This window comes from Artemia sp. Qi Xiang Cuo, chromosome 9, assembly GCF_049724085.1.
Source record: "Artemia sp. Qi Xiang Cuo chromosome 9, ASM4972408v1, whole genome shotgun sequence".
Classification (NCBI taxonomy): domain Eukaryota; kingdom Metazoa; phylum Arthropoda; class Branchiopoda; order Anostraca; family Artemiidae; genus Artemia; species Artemia sp. Qi Xiang Cuo.
In genome coordinates this window covers 58,695,852-58,721,880 of record NC_142802.1, presented here as the reverse complement: position 1 = coordinate 58,721,880, position 26,029 = coordinate 58,695,852, and the positions used below count along the sequence as shown (strand labels likewise).

General features: G+C 34.8%; 1 protein-coding gene across 1 annotated transcript in view; it reads right to left on the bottom strand.

The window, feature by feature from the left end:
- Nucleotides 1–26,029, bottom strand: part of ldbr (lariat debranching enzyme) — a 56,926-nt gene that overhangs the window by 12,628 nt on the left and 18,269 nt on the right. Inside the window, exons 5-7 of the mRNA XM_089094120.1 lie at nucleotides 18,848–19,065; nucleotides 10,334–10,620; nucleotides 3,275–3,439 (exon numbers count right to left, since the gene is read on the bottom strand). Of these exons, the coding sequence (XP_088950246.1) occupies nucleotides 3,275–3,439; nucleotides 10,334–10,620; nucleotides 18,848–19,065 (670 nt within the window). The remainder of the gene's footprint in view (nucleotides 1–3,274; nucleotides 3,440–10,333; nucleotides 10,621–18,847; nucleotides 19,066–26,029) is intronic.

Genomic DNA, 26,029 nt, shown 5'->3' with positions numbered 1-26,029 from the left:
AAGTTATGTCCAGGGGGCATATAAGGTTTTCATAGAAAGCTTTGTCGTAGAAACTTCAAAAAGAGTTCATTCGATTGGAAATTGAAAGGGCTAATGGCCTTTTTAATAGTCGAAAGTAATTGGAAAGTGAGGGGGGAAACTAACCCCCCTCCCACGCCCACGATTTCCCCAAACGCATACAATCAAAATTTTGAGATAGCGATTTTTTTCAACGGAGTTGAAATTTCTGGAAATTATGATTTTGAGGATGACAAACCCCCCAAAGCCCTCAGGGCTAGGGTTGTATGTTATGCCCAGGGGGCATATAAGTTTTTTTATAGAAAGCCTTTTCGCAGAAACTTCAAAAAAGGTTCATTCAATTGGAAATTGAAGGGGCTAGTGCCCTTTTTAATAATAGAAAGTGACTAGAGGGCAACTAACCCCCCTCTCACGCCCACCATTTCCCCAAACACATCCAATCAAAATTTTGAGATATTCATTTTATTCAACGTAGTTAAAAGTTCTAGAAATTAGGTCTTTGAGGATGACACTCCGCAAGAGCCCTCAGGGCTAAGGTTATAAGCTATGCCCTGGGGGCATATAAGGTTTTTTTTTTTATATAGAAAATGTTGTCGTTGAAACTTCAAAAAAGACTCATTCAATTGGAAATTGAAAGGGCTAGTGCCCTTTTAATAGGCTAGTCAAAACTTATTGTTGGGCAACTAGCTTACCTCCCTTTCACGCCCCCTATATCTCCAAACACATCAAATAACCATTTTAAGATGACCATTTTTATCAACGTAGTTGAAAGTTCTGGATATTATGTCTTTCAGGAGGTTCAACCCCCCCCATATCCCTCAGGGCAAGGGTTGTAAGTTATGCCCAGGGGGCATATAAGGTTTTTACAGAAAGTGTTGTCGTAGAAACTTCAGAAAGGGTTCATTTGATTGGAAATTTAAATGGCTAGTTCCCTTATTAATAGTCGAAAGTGATTGGAAGGCAACTAATACCCCTTCCACGCCCACCGTTTCCCCAAAAACATCCAATCAAAATTTTAGCCATATAACAAGGCTTTTGGGGTTGAAACAAACCCCGGAGATTAGGGGCAAGGATTGTAAGTTATGCCCAGGGGATATTAAAAGTTTTTATGATAGGGATGGCTGTTTAACTTCAGAAGAGGCTCAGTCTTTCTCCCTGAAAACGATTGTCAATATGAAACCAGCAGAAATTAATTAAAAAAAACTATTTGCACAAAAATGTTACTTCAGAGAAAAATTATATAACTCCATTGAACCCGTAATGAAGAAAAATAGATCAAAGCGTTTCTACAAGCATATAACTACACTAGAATAATAATAATAAACTCCTGAAACCAAAAACAAACATAAGTTAAAATCAGTAAAGATTTTAAGGAATAAATATCAGCATATGTAATTAAACTGACAATGCACATTTTTTTCAGCAAATTCAATTGAATTTATTTCAGTGAAGTAAAAATTATATTCTGGATTTTAGAAAGCATAGGGCTTAGAACCCTACTCAGATTAATTTCTGCTCGTTTTGAGTTTGACTTATTTTAATTTCTGTTTGTTTTAGTTTTTATTTATTTATTGATACTGATTTGTGGTAGTTGTAAGCTTGGTAGATTATTTGATTCTATTTTTGTTCATTTTTGACTTAACAGAGTTCTTTACTTTTTTTGAAAAACTTATTTTGTGCAAAAAGTTTTTTTGATTAATTAAAAATAAAAATCAACTAGGCATTGTAGATAATTAGAAATAGTGACATACTGGGGAATAGCATCACCATTCCCCACCTGACCCCACCTGATAAAATATAAAAATAGTCCATGGATCTAAAGGATCTCCATGCCCTTTAAAAATCCTCTAATGGGAGAAATCTTCTGAAAAGCAGAACAAATTCCTCTAACAAAAATAAGTTTTAACTTTATTTAAACCGCTCATTTATTAATTTACTTGAAAAACTTGCAATTCATCATTTTAGAAATTATTAAAAAACCATATAGTATAAGATAAACAATCACCCTATCTTCTCCAATGGGTCCAATCTTGATTGATTGGTATAATTTTACTTTTTTTTAAATAATGGAGCTTCAAATAATTGGAACTTCCATACCCGTGCCTTCGGGAGCTTTATCATTTTGTAATAAATAATCATAACCAGTTTCGCCAGCTTTTGTCTTTTTGTCAAATCCCCCCTCCCCCAATTTTGTATCTCATCCGAAACATGGTGTCAATTACAGCCTTTTTCATAGAACATTGAAGATATTTTATAAGAACAATTGTAAGTAAACCCTAAGAAGTGCCCAGGCCTCCTTTACAGGAAAAACAGGTAGTCTGTAGCAACTAGTTTAAAATAGCAAGACCTAACAATTATTACGTATTCGAAGTCTATTATAAAAAATAAGCATTTTTTGTTCAGAATCTCATTTTTGGAAAATTCTAGTCAAAAGTTACAAGCATTTGAAGCTTACAAAAAAATTAATCCTTTCATGCCTCCTTGTAACTGTAAGCTCACAGCTCCTGAGCTCCTGTAAGCTCAGTTCAGCCTCCTTGTAAGCTTCAAATGGCATAGATTTTGATCAAACAATTGAAATCCAAAATATGCTTCATTACATGTAGATCATCACATAGATTCGCGAGCTAGTAGGCATAGGGTCTTGGTTCGTTCGGAGAATATACTTGACAATGCAAGTAGTAATATATGTCAGATTGTTAACTTAATACTTTTTTTATTTCTTTCTTTTTTTGGTTTATTAATGGACAATAATTATAACAAAACTTGAAGCAAAGCTTCTAGTTACGTGGACTTTCGTGCGAACGTAAACCCTCATAGATTTTCTCCAGGCCGAAAGTATTGTTTAGTTTATTTATTTGTGAATGCGAAAATAAAACTTTAATCCTTAAAGGTAAATAATCACCCCACTAAGCCTAAATATAGAACAACTTGTGAAAGGTGACAACAACCAACCCCATAAACAAAAGAAACAACAAAAAATCAAATAAAAAAACATTCGGTACCTCCCATCATCAATCCCTCAGACTAAAATATTGAACAATTTTATTAATTTAATAAATAAAGAAACCGGAGAACTCAGCCTTTTCATGAATTCAAAAACAATGATGGTTCAGCAACCTTCGGAACTCACTCGGGTTTGATTCCTGAACAATATTCTGTGGCAAATTAAAAGATTAGTAAATATAGCAACACTTAATTCTATAGCATTAAAACGGTATGTAACAATTGAATTACACTAGGAATTAAAAGTACATACCTGACCGGTTAAAATTAGGCGTGCTCCTGGAGAAAGAAGGCAAACGCGGAGTGGAGTTCAAAGTGGAGCTTGGTGTGGATCCCTGTTTATCAACAAAGAACAATCCAGGGGAGCCAGTATCTTCAGAATCAGTTGAAATACTTATGTCAGTTTTTTCATTGGTACCTTTAAAAATTTCAGACAATGAAGATTTCTAAGAAAAGAGTAGATATATGTAATCGCTAATACCCAATATTTTCTAGAATTCGGCCATTAATAATAAAGAGAAGAGCTCCCTAACAAACTGTTTTATTTCCCGTTCTTCGGTGATTCAAACGCATCCGTAACTTTCTCTCCCTACCGTGCAAGTGGGTTTTAATTGTAAATACGGACTGTATTATAACAAAAAAGAAATAACGAAACAGAAAAAAAAATGACAAGGGGAATTAGTCAAAACTCCCAAAGTGTACCCGAAGGTCAACTGCTAGCGAAGAAGAAACTATTGTGTTTTATAGGTGAAGGACAAAATAAAGTCTACAAAATAAGGCAGGGGAGGGGCGGATTTAAAACCATTCCACAAGGAAACACTTTTCAATGCACCCGACTGGGTAGTGATATACCGTCAATTCTAACCAGAAACGTCAAACCCCAATTTTCACACATTTTAGAGAAGAAAAACAGACAAACAGCTAAATCCCCAGTGCCTTCATGTTCGGTGTGCAACCTTTTGCTATGGATATCATGAATCTTAAAATACTGATCAAAACACAATTTCTGCTTATATCAGAGAATGGATTTTCATTGTGTGGGGTTGTATAATCTCTTACAGGTGGAAATTTTTCAGACAGCCAATTCCCATTTCCTTTGAAACTCCGTGTTTCTTTCCACAAACCGTAAATAAACCTTGTCATTATTGTTGCGAGTAACGTGGTTTTGCTAGTCGGTGTTTGCATAGGAGACAGAGATTCTTGTTTTATTTCTCATTTACATGTTAGACACTTTTCGTTGGAGGACAATGATTGAAGTGACAGTTGAAACAGAATTTCTTGGGAGATGAGACCGTATCTTCAAATCAAAAAATTAAGCCGAGCCATGTGGTTTTCCTTATCATTGACAATAAGTAACAAGCAATTAATGGTTGTTTAGAGGTAATGCTAACAACCTATAACGGCCAAATTAATATATTTAGCGGAAATTTCAACAGAGTATCCTTCTACGTTGCCAAATTTTAGGGAACAAGCAAGACAACAAATAAAGACACATTTCACTAATAAAAGAAAATAATTAAAATATGATTCTTCAAATATTGTAATTCCTCTATCGGGAGTAAAAATTGGTCATGAAATTTTCATTTATTAAAAATTTAGATTTTTGTATTAATTATAGAACTCATTAATCTACCTAACCTTCAACCAGTAATATAAAACGTGGATTTCTAACTGATGTTATAGTAAACTCCATAGTTGTGTTTTCGGTACTTAGGCGTTATTTTCAGTACTTACGTGTTATCCCGACCACACTCACGTTTTTTATTTGAGTAAAACCGGTTTCTCTGTCTGCATTCGGAGATAATTAACTTAGATTGAGTGAGATAAACTACTAATTCAATTCAATTCATTGAAATAAAAAAAGATGAAACATAACACCAATAATAATATGGATCCTGGAAGCGAGCTAGTTGAGGACCATAACAACAAAAAAATACTATGCAGGTATATTTTAATTAAATGGCGACCTGCTGTCCATAATTCTCTGTTGTAGTTTCCAGGATTTTGTTACTAAAGTATTATATTTCCATCAGATTTAGGTACATTTCATTATGATTAACCTAACTTTACTTCTTGAGTGTGGTCAGGATAACACGTAAGAACCGTATTTTCCATATACGAGGATTGAGCATTAAAGTATAGCAATTGTAGAAAAACTTAACACTCGAGTTACATGCTTTTCAAAGTTAAATGGCTAAAAGTAAATCCTTTACTTTGGGTTGAAGTTTTGTAAGCCCAGTAGAAAAAAAGAAGAAAAAGGACTAATTGGCAAGAGGATGTTTGATACCTCTCTAATAGATAATGACAACATTAAAAATATAAACGAATGAATTTGGTTCCCTGTTGTTCTAGAACGAAGTCAGATGATTTCAGGGCGGTTCAACAACTGCTGAGCCAGCTCATTCACGATCTGAAACTTGTTCATAAACAAACAGTAAGTGTTGAGTAGTAGACTCGAGTTTGAGGAATAGTACCAAACAGCCAATATTTTTCCAACGGAGAGGGTCAAATATCCAAAGAAACAATTTAATTTTGACCCAAATAAAAGAATAAGTTCATGGCGCATCTTTCATTATTTAATTCATCTTGCATTCTCATTTTAAAATTGAAATTTCGCTGTTGGGCACTAGTACTGTGGAAACAACAAAATACACTTGGTTCAATCAGACTCGCCAAGGAGGTTTTTCTGCTCCCCCGCTAGATTTTTAAAAATATCCTTTTCGGCATTGTGAAATATACTTTTTTATTGGCATTTTCACTTAATCGAAAAAACAATAAAATTAATCCCCAGACCTTGAAAAATGCATTCTGCTGCCCCCCCCCCCCCGCACGTCTCCGTGAATTGAAGGCCCTGGGGCCACTCTAATGTTGAAGCCTTCACAGATTTATTTTCATTGCTTTCCTTAACTCCAAAAGCGTTTACAGGAGAGAAAATTATTCACAATCGAGCAATATATCACTCTAGTAGGTATAATATATTACTAAAAACGACAAATGAGATAACGAACAATATATTGGCTCTCAAATTTTTCATCACCTCCACCAAGTTGATCTTAATTCAACTAACCTTCAACTTGGTGGAGGTGATGAAAAACTTGAGACCCATGGCTGTTTAGAGTAAATCCAGGCAAGACAGTCTCAGTGAGAGTCAACTTGGTGGAAGTGATGAAAAACTTGAGACCCATGGCTATTTAGAGTAAAGCCAGGCAAGACAGTCTCAGTGAGAGTCAACTTGGTGGAGGTGATGAAAAACTTGAGAGCCATGGCTATTTAGAGTAAAACCAAGCAAGACAGTCTCAGTGAGAGGCAAAGCTGGCATAATTTTTTGATTCATTTCACTTGTTGATAGATAGTCTATCACCCATGCATATTTTGTTGAAAACAACAAAATACAGTTGGTTCACTCTATTGTTGAGACCTTCATAAATTTATTTTCGTTTCTTTCCTTAACTTGAAAAGCGTTGACAGGTGTCTTGTCGTACAGCTAAATCTCTTCTCCTATTGGGAAAAATATCTCCATCAGGTAATATTTCTAAGCCGTTTGTTTCAGTTCCCCAAAGAAATCTCAATGGAGCTTTCAGTCAAGAAAGCAATAAAGTTAAAGATACAAGTTTTGAATCAAAGGAATAGGATACAGTTTGAGGCAAAACTTTTACAAATTCAAAGTTTATTCTGACATCAACCTCTTGATAGAAATAAGTTAAGGACGCGCTTTAAAGACATGGCGTTTTAGCTAAAGATTAATATAAACTTAAAACATGGACAGGTACATCATTTATGAAAAAAACAACAACAGGAAAACAACACCGTTTTTTGCCAAAAGGAAGTCGTACTTCGATGATACTGCAACAAGCAAAAATGATGCTGCAAAAACGAATTTTTCTTTTTGTTTTTTTCATTTTTTTACTTATTAGTTTCGTTATAATACATACAGCCTAAACATATCTAATTTTTGTTTTAAATTTTTTCGTTTTGTTGTTTTGTTCCTTTTTTCTACTAGTAGAGTGATTTACTTCATTCAGGAGCTTATCCGCAGCCTTACCAGCTTGATGTTCTCTCTTTGGGGAATTTATTTTGATGTATTATGTTTTGTAAATAAATATATATAAAGAGAGCGTGCTATTTTGGTAGAAAAGCATGGTAGACCAGCCCAAAGTTAAAAACCAAAAACCAATTAAAAAAAATAAAAAAATCTCCCACTGTTTCCACCAAAACGCGCATCGGCCGAATTCCCATGAAAAAAAAGAAGCAATTTTTATCCAAATAAACATTCTGTACTTTTCATTCATTTATTCTAGTTGAACTTGATTCAAGCAGAGGTCTCATTAGGGTGAAGTGGCAACTGCCAACTATGGGGTAAAATCACGAAGCACTTGAGGCAACTTTGTCGGATTGGAGTCGAACCATATAAGGACAAAAAAGTCATAGTTGCTAATCCTACCAAATTTGACTGCGATTCAATAGACCCATAATACGATCCTGGATAACAAGAATGTAATGCTTAACTCACAGAGGTCGGAAACGAGAGACCATAGTTATAGCTGTTGACCCATTTTTTTTTCAAAACCGGTAATTCGTTTCATTTGAAGGCAGTTCCTTCAATTATTTCCATTTAAATTCCTTTATCAGTTCCTTCGCGCGTTTGAAACCGGCTCAGTAATTATACTTATGAAGACATTTTGATGATCTGAGACCTTCCAAATACAGGTATGGTAATGACGGAATAGAGGTATGACTATTAGTTCCCATGACGTTCGGTTGGAATCCAAAATACCCTTCTGGTTGAAATACTTATGGCAATAATTACGACTCGCTTTCACTCTATTCTCCCCAAAAAAGGTCAAATCGTTCTCAACCTCTAAGAAGAAGAACTAAGATATTAATTGTCACATCTTACTATCTTTGGTTGAGATCTGACGACCCTTTCTGAACGATGTCTTGACAAGAAGATTTTAGGGTCATTTTTCTCTTCCCACAAATAAGTCAAATCAGTCCTAATTCCAAAAAGAAAGAGTTAGCGGAAGAGTTAAGCTGAGCCACAATAAATCCTTATGATTATTGTTCTGGTAACATGAAATCAGGGATCACTTTTCCCTTCCAAATACGGTCCGAACTGGGTCCTGATCTCCAGGAGCTACAAATCAGTACTCGTCTCTTAATTCCGGCCAAGTTTCGCTGAGATCTGACATCCGTTTCTGGTAAATGTTCTGATGACAAGAATTTGAGGACCCCCTCTCCCTGAAAGGTTGGATCACCTATAAAATCCCAAAAGGCAGAACAAGGAGACTTATTTTTACTCGCCATATAGCTTGGTCACACATTCCAACACATGGTCTTATGCCAAGAACTTAAGGACCCTATCCCCCAGGGGAGGTCAAGATGAATAAGAGCCATAAAAACACAGCTAGGACACATGTCCATAGGTCCAACCGAGTTTGGATGAGATACGAAAATCCTTTCTACTAGTAGTCTTTGTAAAGAGAATTCCCATTTCTCTCCTTACTAATGTCAGATCGAGTTCTGATTCCTAAAACCTGAGCTAAAGCATTAGCTCTTACTTCCCATCAGGCTAGGTTGAAACTTGACAGACCTATTCCGGTAGATGACGTATCACAGAAATAGACCCTCCCTCATACGTCAGAATGGGTAAGGATCCCGAAAGCTTCAGCTAGGACACTTACCCTTACTTCGGACAAACTTTGGCTTAGTTCCAATAACTAGAGTCCTAGTGGCAAGAATGTAGGTATCTCTTCCCCACAAAGGTCACATCGGATCCAGGCCCCAAAAAAACATAACTAGGACACCAGCTATTCCTTATCATTTTTTCGTCAGGTATCCCGATGATACGACTTTGGGGCCTCCTCCCCTCACAGAGCTGGATTGCGTCTGGAATCCAGGAGGTCAAACTAGGAAACTCCTTCTTAATTTTTATAAGGTTTGATTGAGATTAGGCTCCCAAAAAGTACATCTAGGACACTAATTGTTCCTTTTTACCAAGTTTGAGTGATTTTTTTTGGCTATGACGAGAAAACGGGGCCTCCTCCCTCCTTCCATCCACCACTAGATCAGGGCAAGATTTGATTCCCAAAAGGCATAACTAATACTCTTACATGTAACCAAGTTTACTCGAATTTTTTTTTTATATAATTTCATTATATTATGTTCTATTATTTTATTATCATTAGATTATTATTTATTACATTATTACTTTATAGGTCTTATAATATTACCTTATTGATCTTATTATATTCTGAAGGGATTCCCTATCCCTTCAGACGTCAAACTGAGTCTAGATACTCCAAAACCCCAGCTAGGATCCTAGTTGTTTCTTCCTATATAGGTTTGGTCGAGATCTGAATGCACTTTCAGTTAGATATGCAAATGACACGATTTGATAGAACCCCCTTCCTTCTCCCAAATCGTGGCTGTAATCTTTTCAGTCTGATTCTGGAGCCAAGCCTTTTCCGAAAATTTCTCTTCTGAATTAGGAATTTCCAAACTGACTTTTGCAGAATCATTTCTTAGAGATATAGAAGAGATACATTATTTACAAAGTTACTCTTGATGTGGTCGATATAGCGACTTGATATAGTTGATAATCTTGTGTTTCTTGCCTAAAACCCATGCTAGAACGAACAAAACCTATTAAGGATCCAAAAACGGAATGAAAAAATAATAAAACAAAAACTGTTAAATACCTTAAATAAATTAGCTAAAAGTAGCAATTTGCACAAAAAAGCAAATCATTATCTATATCTTTGGTTTAAAAAGTAATGAAGCACAAATTAGGATCTTTTCTTACAACTTCTTAGAAGTTTGTAAAAGAAAGAGAATATTAGTTGGATAAGAAGATTAGACATAGCTTTTGCCTAAAGCTGGCATATAAATCCTCAATAGTTTAGTTACTGCACAGTCCAACCGGTAAATACGATCCTGCAAAAATGTATCTTCAAATAGCTAGAAACGAATATCGTAATGTGATAAATATTAAGGTAAACATTCAAATGATCAATGATTCAACCCTGCTTTGATTTATAATGCGTCAAATTACAGTATTGAGAGCAAAAGGTTCAAAAAAAAAAAAAAAAAAAAAAAAAAAAAAAAAAAAACTCACAAATGTCAGTAGATACTGTCCATTCTTACGAACCGAGCTATAGCACCATGATTGTGGGAAAACTTGAGCCCAGATTTTTTTTTTTTAATCTCGGCGTCATTTTTATTTGACAGTTTTATCATACATTTCTTATAAATAAATCAAATTTGTCCGTGGGTACAATAGCACTTCCGAAAAAATATGAAAAAAACAACTTACCACTGAGTGTAACATCAAGCTCACTTTCCTCAACCACAGAGACATCTACTGGTTTCTTGGCCGGTGCCCTACTTGACAATATCACCTCCACTGGATCATCTACACCCAATTTATCACAGAAATATTCCGTCTGTGGATTTTTCAAAGGGTCAGGTACTACCCCGTCGAAACGATGTCTACCATTAAACACGGGGGCCGTTCTAGTAAAGTTTTCAGGTATCCTTAAGTCAGGATTGAATGCTGACTTTACTTTAGCCAGTTCTTCCTGTGTCGGTCGGAAGTCCCACCTGCCAAATATCACTTTTTTAGTTTTTGCATTTGTTTTTAGCCCTTACTTTTATCACTTTCAATTTTTGGGTTTTTAACTCTTCAACCCATGAGTTTTAACACGGGTGACAATTTCTCAACTGAGGTATTCAGTAACCAGCGATTTTCCTTTTAGTGACGAGAGAGATATTTTTTTTTTTTTTTTTTTATCTCGTGTTCGCAAGGCATTTATTTTATTAATGAAGCTTGTTGTTGTTAAGTTTAAGTACAAGGGGACCGAGCTTCGTTCAGTGAAAAGAAAGACAGTTTAGTCTCTTTGAAAACAACTATAATTACATTTTATTTTATTCGCTGTAGAAGGTAAACTATTAGGGTATTGAACGTCTGAGTATTTGTGACGTCACTCATATAAAAAATATTTTCCTAGAATTAATTAAGGCCCTGAAAGAATTTCCCTAAAGTTGTGACCTATTTAGATTGTTTTTTTTTCAACCGGAAAACGAGCAATAAACTTATTAGGAGCAGTCTTATTAAACAAACAATACTCAACTGTTAATTATTGCGAAGGAAATAAAAATACGAGACTCACTTCACAGCTATCAAACTGCAGTGTCTTTTCTAAACTATCGGAATCAAACAAATCTGTCAACAAACCAACTGCGTTTTGGAACTTTTCCTACTGATGTTCAAGGCTTTCAACCTTCAGATGTTTCTAATTTCAGTCAGTAGACAAATTATGCAAAATGTTAAGGGGGCTGGGAGGGAGAAACAATGTTCCTTAAAGGATGACCATTCTAGATCGGTTTTTCACACAGGAAATGGTAGAATGCCAATTTTCATGAACAACTATAGTGCCACTTTCGAGGAAATTTTTTTGAATATGTATGCAATTATTACTCGTTTAACAAGATAGATAGCTTATTCTTTTTGACTATATTTGTTCACTAGAAAACAAGCGTAAATTGCAATTTATTGCTTCTGAAAGTTGTTTTTGAAATGAGAATTTATATTATCTCTTATCTCATACCCTTGAATTGTGATATAAAAACATTTTGATATTTGCAATACACAAGAACGTGAAATATAGGGTTTCTATTTTTCTTCTTCCTCCAACAGAGGCTTCCATTCACAAACATTTATGGGAGGGAGATATAAATTTTAAAACTTAAAGGAGGGGGGATTTTTTTTTTTTTTTTTTTTTGCAATGAAAATACCAAAAAAGAGAACCTTTAATGAAAAAAACAAACCCAAAAGGTGTTTTTCAAAATCAAAGAGGGGAGTAAAAATCGAGAGGGCATATAACCTCCCCTCTCCCCACCTGACGCCACTGTCTTCCACTCAATATCGAAAGATCTAAATTCAACAGCATTGCAATTTAAACATAGACAGTTTAAACAAGGGCACTTTAACCAAACTTTGATATGATCGTTTTACTTAAATATTACTGAATGTGATAACTTTTATTTCGTAGATAATCAAAAACTTAATCATTATTTGAAATACTATTAAAGAATTACATTTTTTTAATTGGCCCTTCTTATATATATATTGGATTAATTCACTTTATTAAGTAATCCTGATGAAACTGTTTACTTTATCGCAATTACGAGTAATTCATTTGATTATATACGTACAGCAGTTATTTTACTCGAATCTTTAGGAAGTGGGGGGGGGGAGGGAGGATTCTCTGAGGGATCTTAAGGGGTCGCTGCATTATCTCTTTTCTGTAAAACTGTAAACACATAAACTTAATGATCCAAACATGGTACATTACTTGATTTCTTTATTCCAAATATTTCCAAAAAATAACGCTGAAACTACGAATTTACACATGATGTCCAGCATGAATCAGCATTGAAGAAAATAAAGAATTAATTCTCTTAATGGAAATAGTGCAGTGTGATCATTCTCAAACAGAAAGAAATATCTACAAAACTTGGATAGATATTAAAAAAACTTTTTCAATGGAATTGAGAAAAAATTTAAATAGCGCTGGGAGAAAAACAAAAGCTAAATATCCCAACGAGGAGATTGCTTTTGAGAAGGACGCAAATTTGTTATCAGCCTCTTTATGCTTCAATCTAGAAACAGTAAACTTTGAATACAACTATGGGAGAAGTTCAAAGACAAAAAAAATGCTTACTATAACTTCACAAAAGCAAATAGGTTTTAAGGATAGTGGTGTAGATTAAAGATAGAAGACGTATTCCAGAACTCAGTTATAATTACTGATAATCGATTATTTGTTTTTATTTCCGGTATACAGAACACACAACAATATTAAGCCTTCTTAAATATTACAAGCATTCTAGCCTAAATGTGTTGTTATCTGCCATTTTTAGGCTGAAGGTATTAATGAATGATTATTATCACGGATGGACTCACAAAACTGAAAGGAGGCCCAGGCCAAAAAGAACCTTGCCTGCACGCAAAAAAAAAAAAAAAAAAAAAAAAAAAAAAAAAAACACTGGACAATTGACTGCCCCTTGGGCATGGTATATTGAGACAGGCATTATCTATCTCTTTTTTTCCATCTATAGAGGAGCCTTCTTTGGTAGTGCTAAGGTGTCCAACATTGTTTCCCTCCATCCCCAGAGCCCAAACCGCCAGCTTTACACCGGCTTGGGGAAGAAAAGCTCATCCCTCAAAAGAGAAGAAAAAGCCATTCACCACTCTCGATCCACCAGCGGCACTCACAATCTGTACTATCAGGAGAACTCCTTTATCCCACCTCAGATTGCTCCTCAATTGATCTTTTCTTGTCCCACGGGCAGCACTTCATATGTCCAAAAGGGTTATTAATGGTTTCTTTCCATCCAGTTTCGGCAGGATAATCCACAAAATACCCTGCTGCATCATCAGACACTGGGTAGAATTTATATATATATATATATATATATATATATATATATATATATATATATATATATATATATATATATATATATATATATATATATATATATATATATATATATATATATATATATATTTGTTTTAGATGAACTAATTACTCCTCAATTCTCATATTTATAAGGGCCATGAAAATATAACAATAATATTAGGCTTTTTCTTTCTTCCCATAAAGTTACAATCCTAGCAACAAAATTTAAGTACTATTATAGTATTAAATAATTATTTGTTAGGACTTTACAAAGAAGGTATGTACTGAAAAGAAAAGCAAAACAAGAACCCACGCATTCTATTGATAGAATAAATATTTTACAATGAGAATATACCAGTGCAATTTTGTAAAAAAAAAGGGTTTAAGCAGTAAAATTGAAGGATATACACAGATGATAAAGGTATCCACAAAACTTTGTGAAAATCAATTTTCATTTCACGATTATAAAGCTTAATTTTAAATTAATGAAATATATATTCAAACAATAGCAGTAATGAGAGTGCAAATTCCTGTACATTCTCCAGCTTAAAAAAACGTATATGAATATGAATAAATAGTATGATAATTTATGCGCAAATTAAACCTTGATATACGATGGATGTATCCTAAAAGATTTAAAAATGATGTCCTTTCCGTGTTACAAAGGTTGGCTTCACAATAATAGAGTACGTATTTGAAAATGGGCGGTAGTGAAAGTGGATATAAAGAAATATCCAGAAGTCACGCAAGGGGTTCCTCTTCAATAAATCAAAGCCTCTCTCACTTATTTTATTCTTTTTTAAATTAAATTTATAGTCTGTTAGAATTATACACAGAGTAAAATCCGGGCCATATCCAGGATTTTTTTTCATGGGGAGTGGGGGGGGGGGTGGGTACAAAAGGATTTTTTAGTTTCTTTTTACAAAAAAATTTTTTAAAAATGCTTCAAAAATTTGTTTGTATTCATTTTTGTTACGTTTTTACGAGTCGGAAAAACATTTCGGTGGGTGGGGTCAAACCCACTAACCACCACCCCCTGTATACGGCCTTGACTAAAATGTCATTATTCGTAAAAAAACAAAAAAACGTGGAGTAGAATATTATCATGACTGCGTCGGTTCCACGATAACACCTGGAGTATTGTTCTTTAATAAATAATTAGCTCTTTTCTTTTAGACTTTAATCGGTTCCACAAAAGAAAAATCTGCAAAAAAATCTGATTGTGGAACAACTGAAAGATTTATGTTATTCAACTTGGAGCTGAAAAGATTCCAATTGTAGAAATTTTTATATTTTGTTTAGTTGCGTGACATTAAAAGAGATCTTCATAGTGATGAGAAACCATGGGTGCCCATAAGGGGGGGGGGGCGCCCGCCCCCCTGGCTGAATGATACTGCCTTATTTTTAAATTTTTTTTCTGAGATTTCTATTATATAGCATTAAAAGTGCCAATTAGACGAGGTTTGCCGCCCCCTGGAATTCAGCTTATGGGCGCCCATGTGAGAAACACCTATATATCCTATATATCCCTATATATCCTATATATCACCTATATATCCACCTATATATCCTATATATCCCTGTCACAAAAAGGAGCTATAATTCGATTATAGCCCACCACATATAGTTGCAGGGTCCTCACCATTTTTCTCCACTAAAAAGCATCTTAAAAACCTATATAAAACAATTTGGGCCTGCATATACTGGCAAACTATAAGTAGGTGAAGTTGTTTCCTGACGCATAATTTAAGTTTTTGCTCATTAATTCCTTGGAAATTCACTCTAGAATATCTATGGGTCACTATCGGCTCAGTTAAACTGTACTATGGCACTGTATATAGATATATTTCTCGCAAAAGTCCCATGGGCCATGGACAATAAAAATACAACAAAACGCATAAAACATAATAATAAGTTCAAACACTTTTGAAAATAACACTACGATAGAAAACCCTCCCTATGTCTAATCCCCAAACTCACAAAATTTCGCAATTTTCTAAAATCCACTTTGCAACTACTTCCTATTTTATTTTCCAAACACCTTCCATCCATAACATCCGTCCCAAAAATTTCCCTTCTAAGTACCTTCAGTTCTTCACAATAACACATAACCATGTGCTATATGTGTCTATTTACTGGTATTGGACTGAATTATTGAGGAGTTAAAGTATATTGGAGAGTTTCCGGTCTCAGGTTCTTAGGGATGTTAAAATGGAACTTAAGCTAGGATATTCGAAAACCGTTAGAAACCAAAGCCTTTATAAAAGACGAGCTTTATCTAAACTACACTCCACCTTTTGTGACCATTCCTTGCTTTTTATACCGATATTTTTTCTAATATCTAATGTTTTTTTTAAGAAGTCTTTCTAATAATAGCGATTTAGTAAAAATTCAGACCGGCTTTTACCGGTATCACAAATTTTTGCTTTGCCTTTCTCGATCTTTTCGTAATTAAATAAAAAAACACAATTTTTGTTTTAACTGAAAGTAAGGAGCGACATTATAACTTAAAACGAACAGAAATTATTCCGTATATGAAAGGGGTCATCCCCTCCTCAGCGCTCCAAGCTTGATGGAAGATAAAACTTATTTTTCTAGTTTAGCTTTTAATGTCTACATACATAAGCTAACCACTCCACATATGGAGGGGGGCGGATGTCCACCCTTTCAGCAGGACATCTATTGAGAGGGATTGTTAGATCTCAACCATGCTTGGTAAAAAGCTCAAGCTAACGTCTTAGTGGTGCTTTTCGGGAAAAACCTTTATAGGGCTCTTTCTAAAAAAGGGGATCCATAAAAAACTGTCTTTGGTGTATCTATTTTGTCGTTTCTTCATGCAAATAAAACTTATATCTGAAAGTTGTCAAAATCCATGGGAAACGACAAACGTTAAATGGAAACATAGGTTTTTAACAGAGGAACCTGAAAGCACGTTTTTAACTGAGAAAATCTGAAACCACTTTTTCAAGTGGTTTCAGATCAACTATATGGGATTTTCGGCTATGGTGATTCCAATGGTGCAGTTTTCCCTTCCACCCGACGCCATTTTTGTTGAGTTTTAGGCTATTTTTAAAAATTCCCACAAAATTTGACTTCGCCATAAATTTTTACCATTAAGTTTAATCAAAATAGTAGTTACCATTCCTGAATCAACTGTAAATGACGATAATTCTTCACCTGACAGTTTTTCAAAACACAATTTTAAATTTCGGTTACTATAGAGTAGAGTTCATTCTTTACTAGATTGAATCTGATGCTCCAGCCATGAATTGTCTTAAATCCATAACTTCTGAACCTTTGATAAAATTACCACTTATAATCTTTTTGACACGTAAATTCTATAATTTTATTCTAGATTGCAACATGTTGAGTTTCTCCATAATTGTTACATTCCAACTCCCTAATTCGTCAGACATCCAACCTATTGGGAACTTATATGAACTACACGTTCTGAGATCAAACTGAGATTTAAAGTAAAAAAAAGAAAAAAAAAAACCCTGCACATTCCCATGTTTCAAAGAACAGCAATAAAAAATAAAATAAAAATATACGAAAAAAACGATATATACGATTCAAACCTATTCTTTGAAAGTAAAGACGCTTCCCATGATTACAAAGGATCGTTTCATATAGACAGAATGGATATTTGAACAAGATGGTATTAAAGGTGGAAATACAAGAAATGAGTTACAAGACAGCCAACATTTTCTTGAATCTGATAGCTATACAGTACTTAAATAACACCAATATACTTCTAATTTAAAAATTCATAATACAAGAAAGAGGGAAGATAATCTTAACATAAAAAGAGCTATCTAGAAATTGAGATCCTTTTCGTTATTGGCTCCTTCGTCTTAATCAAGATCTTTTAATATATATTATAGAGATCAATGACACAACTAAATAATGATACACTATGGAAATTTATCTATGATATAGACCAGAATTGCATCTACGACGCCGATTAAATGTTGAGAATGATAATATAATAAAATATACGATATATATATATATATATAATATATATATATATATATATATATATATATATATATATATATATATATATATATATATATATATATATATATATATATATATATATATATATATATATATATATATATATATATATATATATATATATATATATATATATATATATATATACATATATATATATATATACGGCTCTGAAAACAAGAATCCTATAGTGGTTTGATTCTTGAAGTCAACATCATATATAGGGGGGAGGGGGTAACCCCCCCCACCAGAAATTTTTGCCCGACTCGTAGTATACGTAACAAAATGCATATAAACACATGTTGATACGTTTTTTATGTTTTTTCTTAACACCCCCCCCCCCTTCCCAAAGAAAAATCCTGACTACAGCCTTGCGATTTTAGTTCAATAAAAATACTAGCTGAATTTGAGTAACAATTAGGAATTCTGTCTTGATGTATGACATTGCCGCATCTAAGATAGCTCAAGCAGAGTTATAAAACCCCAAAGGAAGTGACTTTCTGAAGAAGACGAATAAAAGAAATATTCTCCTTCTTCTTTTAAAAATGTTCTTTTTCTTTTGATCATAGAAATTCTAACATTAACAATCTGTTGATTCCCAAAGTCAACTACAAATTCAAAGAAAAGATCGTTCTTAAGGTGTTTGATGCAATATATTTTTATCGCAAAGAAAGAAAAACAATCAAAAATGGGGTTTTTAAAGGCCAAACGACAATACTGAAAAAACAAAAACAAAGCGAATATTTCGAGAGGATAAACACCTCTCTTCTTAAGCGCGAAACGTAAAAATATATTCAAGGAAAGTGCCGAAGAAAAAACAAACAAAACAAACGCGAAAAGCCAATGTGAAAAAAAAAACAATGAAAAAAAACAAAAAATTAAAAAATGAATGAAATTAAATAGAAGCCAAAATTTGTAATAATTAAAACCAAATACCTAACAACCATAAAAGTGAGTCATTCACCAACAGACCTTTCTATTTACTGATTTTTACCTATGTAAGTTTTTTAAGTTAGCACCTTGTACTACCAAAAACTATACATTTGTACAGGGAGGTCTTATTTCGTCAAAAATTGAATTTCGATTTTTCTAATTTTCAAGATATATGACCGTGTCAGTTTCCACTTAGCCAATTCAAAGAATCAGAGTCCAATTTCACTGTCCTTGGTAATTCAAGAGAAAAAAGAAAAATTAAATTAATAAATAAATATGAAAATATGATAAATTAATTTAATAAATTATAAATAGGATGGATAATAAACATAGTAAATTAAGTGTGAAAATAATGTAATTTTATTCAATAATAGATAAATTTAAAAAATATGAAGATATAAAGTTACCTTCCACTATAGCCAGGACCAGGCATATGTTGAGTCGAGTTAACAACTGACAAGAGATGATTAGTCGATTTCAATACGGCTAACCATTCTTCATCGTAATCAAGATAATTCTTATTGGAATAACCATCTGGAAAATCCATTATTTCCAAAAATTTCCGTTTTGGCAAACATTTATCCAAAGCTAAAAACCGAGTCACGCTTGCCGGTTTTCCGTCTTTCTAAAAAAAAAAATTAAAGAATATATTTACAAAAACCTGTGTCAAGTGTAAACTAATTGAACATGACCATCCATTTTAGAACATTTATTTTAAATACATTCTTGCAAACAGAAAACAACAGAAATTACGCGAAAGCCATATTTATGAGATGACTAATACATACCAACCAAGCTTTGGAAGACAATACTAGTCTTAAGCATCAAAAAAGCCTTATTTTTTATTACATAGCACACCTGAGCACACATGACACACTTAAAATTTAAACATCTGAATTTTTAATTTTCTATGCAAAATCGAAGTTTTTTTGATAATATGTAAATTATAAATGAGTAGTCAGATCGTTTGAGAACATTTACTTTGTACATCTGTAACCTGAAGAAGGCTGAAGAGGGCTGAGGAAATTTCGCCTGCAATTCTTCACCTCAAAATGCTCGGAATCATTGTTATACCTCGTCACATTCATGTTATATCTCGTAACATTCGCATTCATTCATGTTATACCTCGTCACATTTATACCGCATAGCTACTATCATGTCTCGATTGTACAGGAAGCCCTCCCCAGGCCCCCCAATAGGAGGGAGATACCACTTCGCCCTTGAGCTATACCCCATAAGCAAAGTCCGGGTCACGTACACTACAGAAACAACAAGTTCGCCAATCACAAACAGCGGATTGTTTGGCTTCGGCAATTGGCTCACGACTGAAAAATGGGACGGTATAATTTCTACGGCTAATGCTGATGAAATGGCCACAACTTTCAAGAAAACTTCTCAGCAAGCACCATTTCTATTTTCCTGAAAAAGTTAACAAACATTTTTCAGCAGATCATCCATACGTTACAAATGAAATCCAAGCACTAAGCAGGAAAACGAGACAACTTTCCAGGAACAAGAAACATAAAGAAGCTACTAACCTGAAGAATAAAATCAGAGGAATGACTCGCCAGGCAGCGGCATTGTACTACCCAAAGGAAGTATCTCATTTATTGGATTCTAAGCCTGGACACTGGTACAAAAGGATAAAGCAAATGACAGGTAAAACCCAGATTGGACTGGATTTTGCCTATGATGAGCCGGACAAAGAAACTGCAGATCGCCTAAACACTCACCTGGCAGCGATTGTTCAGTCACTTCTACCACTAAGCTCGGAGGATTTTCCGTGTCCATCTCTAGACCTTATAGATTTTCCAATCATCATAGAATCCCGAGTCCGCCTCAAATTAATGAAACTGAAGAGGACCAGTATTACACCACTCGATATTCCTGTTGACCTCATTAAGGCTTTTCTTGAATTTTTGAGTGCTCCGTTAACTTTAATATTCAACAAGATTACAATGTCAGGTCAGTAGCCGCAAAATTGGAAAAAGGGATTCGTAACCCCTATTCCCAAAAAAGGAGCCCATTGCGATTTTACTGGTGTGCGGCATATTACGATGACATCGATTTTTACCAAGATTTATGAAAGTTTCATCGCTGGGTGGCTGAAAACTTCTATTCTGCATAAAATTGACCCTCAACAATTCGGTAATATTCCCAAGAGTTCGACAAGCTATTATTTAGTTAGTTTGCTTGATAAGATTTTAAAGTATCTAGATGAACCTGAATGCTGGGTAAACCTCATCACGATTGACCTAAAGAAAGGCATTTGACCTGATTTGCCATAGAACCCTTATCCGCAATCTATGGACAAATTTTAATGTTGATGTATATTTGATAAGAATAGTTGCAAGTTTTCTTTCAGGAAGAAGTAAAAAAACTAAGTATAACTCAGTCTATTGTGATCCCCAGCCAATTTACTGTGGAGTTCCCAAGGGAACAATTTTAGGCCCTCTACTTTTTTTACTGATGGTAAATGAGTTGGCAAATGATGAGTCAAATCGCTTTAAGTTCGTTGATGATCTATACCTACTGGAGCTAGATGAAAAGAGTATTTCAAGCGAGGCAGATAGAATAATGGCGAGTTTATCACGCCAAGCTGAGGAGGGCAAAAAGATCGTCAATCGTGAAAAATCGCTCGTATTAACTTTTTCTTTTTTGAGGGATAGTTCATTCCTTGCTTTACAGAATGTTTCAGGCATCATGGATATCAAATTCTTGGGAGTTTATCTCACACATGACCTGAAGTGGAAAAAACAGACACAGGAGAGGGCAAACCTGGGTATCCTTTCCTTCATAGTGTCCCAGCCCCCCACCTATTGTGTATTTTTCTTACATTTGTCAAACCGCTGGTAGAATATACCTGTCCCGTTTGGCACTACGGCCTGACTTAGGACCAGAAGAACCGCCTGGAAAGGATCCAGTACCGAGCTCTTCTGGTAGTGTCAAAATCTCCCAAAGTCCCTTATTGCTCCCTTTTAAGACAATTTCCACTTAATACTCTTTCGACACGCCGTGACGAATTATGTTTTAAATTTGGTGTCGGTATTTTGGTAAATCCGCGGCTTCGTGAAATCCTCCCCCTAAGCATCTGCCTTCGCGCTAAAGACTCTCACGACATGTAGCCCAACCGGTTCCGAAAATTCAGCCGGTACCAGCACTGCATATGCGGTATGCAAGCGGTTTTGTTCCCTCCTTCGTCAAGTTTTTTAATTCTCCACCCACTCGTCAATAATTCTATATATTTATTTTCTTTAGTTCATTATTCTTTTATTCTTTTTATTCGTTTGACTTTTTATTCATTTGTGATATTTAAAATCAATGTAGAATTTTGCATGACAATGGCTATGGCTGTGATTTTCATATGTTTTATATATGTTTAGTGTCTTATTATGACAAGAACTGCTGCTGATCGGCATGACCGTTTTATGGCGTTTGAAAATAAAATCATTATTTATTTACTTATTTATGTTGCAGAGCAGCCCTTACTACTTTTTAATTTTTGTTTCCATATCATTGGTGTATAGCTTGGGAACAGTAAGAGATAAAAATCCTAAGCTTTTATCTGGTATGAAGAATGTAAAACGGAGAGGAAAAGTTGCGCTGGAGCTTGTAAAGTTCCCAGTAGTAAAAAATTAAATGGAAATCGTAGTATAAACAAGTAGCAATAAAAAACTATCTCAGCTACGAAAGTAAACTTCTTTGGAGGCATGTAACGCCAGGTTTGCGTGGAACATGGAAGTATCTTTAAGGTACCAAAAATCAGCAATACTGTCCCTTCCAGGTTCCACGGAAACAAAGTTACAAAGTTTAAAAAGATTAATATGAAAATCCCTAGTTTAAATTTGTCCTGAAATTAAGGAAGTTTAAATGTCATAATGAGGAGGGAGGGTTAGACACATAACTGAAATGCAGTACTTTTAATATTTATATATTTCAGACCTTATATCATGGACGCCCATAAGCGGGGGCAGAGGGGGTGCCAGCCCCCCTGGCCGAATGACGAAGTCATATATGTTTTATTTTGTTTTGACATTTCTATTATACAACTAGACCCCGGTGCAGTGCAATAAGGGAATGTCGGCGGCGGTGAGGGCAAAAAATAGCAGCAGCAGCGCGCCGCTGGCGCCATTATTATTGACCACAAAATTGTTTGTTTTGATCCGTCCTTCTCAATTCTCAGCTTTAATTAACATCAGATTTGGGCCTATTTGTGAGTTAGAAAATTCGCGAGTCACTGCCTGGGACGCTGGTCTTCTTCGTTATTCATCAAGAGAAGTAGAAATCTGGTAGAAACAAAATGGCTGTGGCGTTTCAGAACCCTTGCATAATAGTTGAAATATCTAACAGCTATGTATTCCTAACAAAGTTAATTATCAAAATTGGTACTATTTCTTTCATCCAGCAACCGTCACCATCGAGAAGAATTGTCACCATTTACGTCACAGCTGGGTTGGTAGGAAAAATCTTTCCCCTTAGTTTTAATACTATCAAACATCCAGAAGGGATTTGGAAGGTATATCCCCTTTCAATCTAGATGGTTTTGATAATAAAGATCTGTGCTCTTAAATACAGACCAACCAAATGTTTTTTAACCCATGAAGCTGGTGGCAAATTGCCGTGATCATTAAAGGTTCTAACTCCAACCCCATCCCTACCTGCACCGCCATCCTCTCATCCAATGCTTTCAGTAAGCCCTGCGATTTTGCAGCCATTATGAAATAGGATGGTCACACTTGAACAAGAACAACCACATCCCAGCACCACCAAGAAAACAAATGCTTCAAGGAAGAAAGAAGGGCAGAACAACAGTGCTCAATGATACATCAGTGAAAGCCAAGATTGAAGCTGCCTTTGCCACAAGGAAGACAAAGAAGGAGTGGAAAAGAAGAAACTGAAGCAACAAAAGCAAGAAAAACAAAGAAGCAGGCTGTGAAGAGATTAGGTGAGAAGACAGCACTGAGGGTGAGAATGAAACTGGAAAGGTTTAGACAGTGACTGTTGATGGCAACTCAGACAGTTCTCTTGGGCAAGATAGCGAAAAGGAATGTGAACTTAGTTTAGATTTGGTTTGCAGTTGGCAACTTTGTAAAGATGATCTATGAGGGCCATTACGGAGAAGGTAGAACCTACTGCAGAAGTCAGTGTGATGACTATGAGTGGTGGGAGATGTAATGTGTGAAAGTCGCTGGAACAGCCAGATCATATCTACTACATGAAAAAAGATCTAGAACAAAAATCCCCAATACTTGAACAGTATGTGATCTTGAAAAAATGTTTTGACTAAAATGTATCTTCCCTAAACAAGGACAGCAGGTTCTTAATCTTGGACCTGATGTCGATAGTTGGGATTGGCTGACTACAATCTTATAGCCAAGTCTATTTAAATGTGATTACTCTTTTCCACATCACATCTCAGTGATAGAAGCTGTCCATGATTGAGATACTTCAATTTTAAGATCCTTTGTTCAAGATTGGGCAGTAGCCTATTTTCCAAGATTAGAGTCAAGCTAAAAATTCGCAATTACAATTAGGTTTCTACTATTAACTGTCTGTGCATTCAAAATAGTTACCATTGCATATGGAATGAAATACTCAAACTAATAAAATCCTTATTGAGAAAATTTAGACAGATTTAGTAGAAAAGAATTAATTTTCCAGTGGTATAACAGATATACCTATTGATATAGTGATTAGGGAGACCTACATTTGTAGTTTCCTTCCCATTCATTTCTGTCGATGTCTTAAAGATCCCCGTTCTATAGTTAGACACCTAGTCTGCTCCTAGTAACTACACCTCCAGTGGTTTTATGACAAATAATGAAACACATTAATTGTCCTTCAAGTTAAATTCAGAATTTAACAGTTAAGAACTTGAGAATTTAAAGAACCTACCGTTTCAAGTAAGGCACCTGTATCAGGGAATTAAAACCTCAGTAGTTTTTAAACACTTGTCTAAGGCAAGGACTCAAGAAATATTGATTCTTACCTATACCAAGGTGTATTACAATAGAGAAGTTCTTAAATCCCAGGCTCCAACAAGGAATTTAATCTGGTGTCTGTTCGACAGACAATTGTCTATTCAATGGACGTGCTTGAAGAACTAGTGCTGAATAAAAACTCACCCTGGAAGCACAAGGAATTCATACAAACTATTTGTGTGCGAACTTGTTTGTTTAATTTTGAAAACTGCACTTGATTTCTTAGCAGGAAAATCAAAATCCTTAACCAAACGAGAAAAGAAAGCTTCAATATTTCGGTTGACGCAATAAAGAATTGTTCAAATTAATTCAAAGTCAGCGGAACGCCGCTACCAGCCTGGCGGTGTTACGACACTTCGGCGGAAGTTTACCGGGCCACTCGTCGGCGGCGTTGGATGCATGCACCGGGGTCGATATCCAACATTGGAAGTGCAGATTAGACCAGGTAAGCCCCCTCCCTTAAAATTCAGCTTATGGGCGCCCATACATTATGTACGTTGGGAATAGTTAAAACACATCAAATAAATCAACAAATTTAACAATAGTCATAAAAACAATCGTCAAATATAGATGCCAAAGGTGCTTTACAACTAATATTGAATTCCCAGAAATAAATTAAATTTGCTTAAGATATCGTTGCTGACACTCATAAAGGATGTATCTGACATCTTCACACGAAAACCATATTCGAATCGTCAAAATATTTGACATTAAATTGTCAATTATATTAAATTGCCAATTGTACAAATTGTCAAAAACCATTTACTACGATGTTTGCAAAGCCAGAAACAGTAGGGGAATGTGGACCAGGAAGATCAAAGCGTGACTTGAACATAAATTGTCCTGCAAATCCTCCCTTTGAGAGCAGCTTAGCAAAGGATTGTTGGCATTCATCTTGTAAGTGAGAAAATATCAGATACGATATTTAGGCGTGACAGTGGCAATGTGGATATCCTCACTAGAAGTAATATTAGCAAACTTCCCTGCTTCCTGTTCTTACACACTTCGTTCAAACTTCATGTAACTCAATCCCCACTTAAGGTATATGTCCCTTCTAAAACAAGCAATTAAATAAACATAGTAAGTATTTAAACAGACAGAGTAACTAAAGATTGAACATTAATTTAAGCCATCCCAATATTTTTTTTTATTCATCTTCTTCAGAAAGTAACTTACTTTGGGGTTTTCTAACTGAGCTAGAGCTATTTTAGATGCGGCAACTTTACACATCAAGACATAATTCCAAATAGTTACTCAAATTCAGCTAGTCATTTTATTGAACCAAAATTAATCAAGTGATGGAAAACAAAAATAGTCAACGACAAAAATAGTCATAAAGTCAAAATGACATGTAGACATTTTGGAGCCTATGGGCATTTTCGAAAACAAGCATTCAGAAAGAAATTGACTTTGAGATTGTTTTCAACTTGAAAATCATCAAAAAGTGAATAGAGTGGAAAACTAATCAGGTTTTCAGATGAAAATATAAGAGTTGAAAACTAATCGACTAATGAGAAATAATTAAGGTTTATGTTCCCTCTTTTTTTGCAACAAGCCTGCAGCTATTACTTACACTAAAAGGACAATATACTTCACTAGTCCCACTA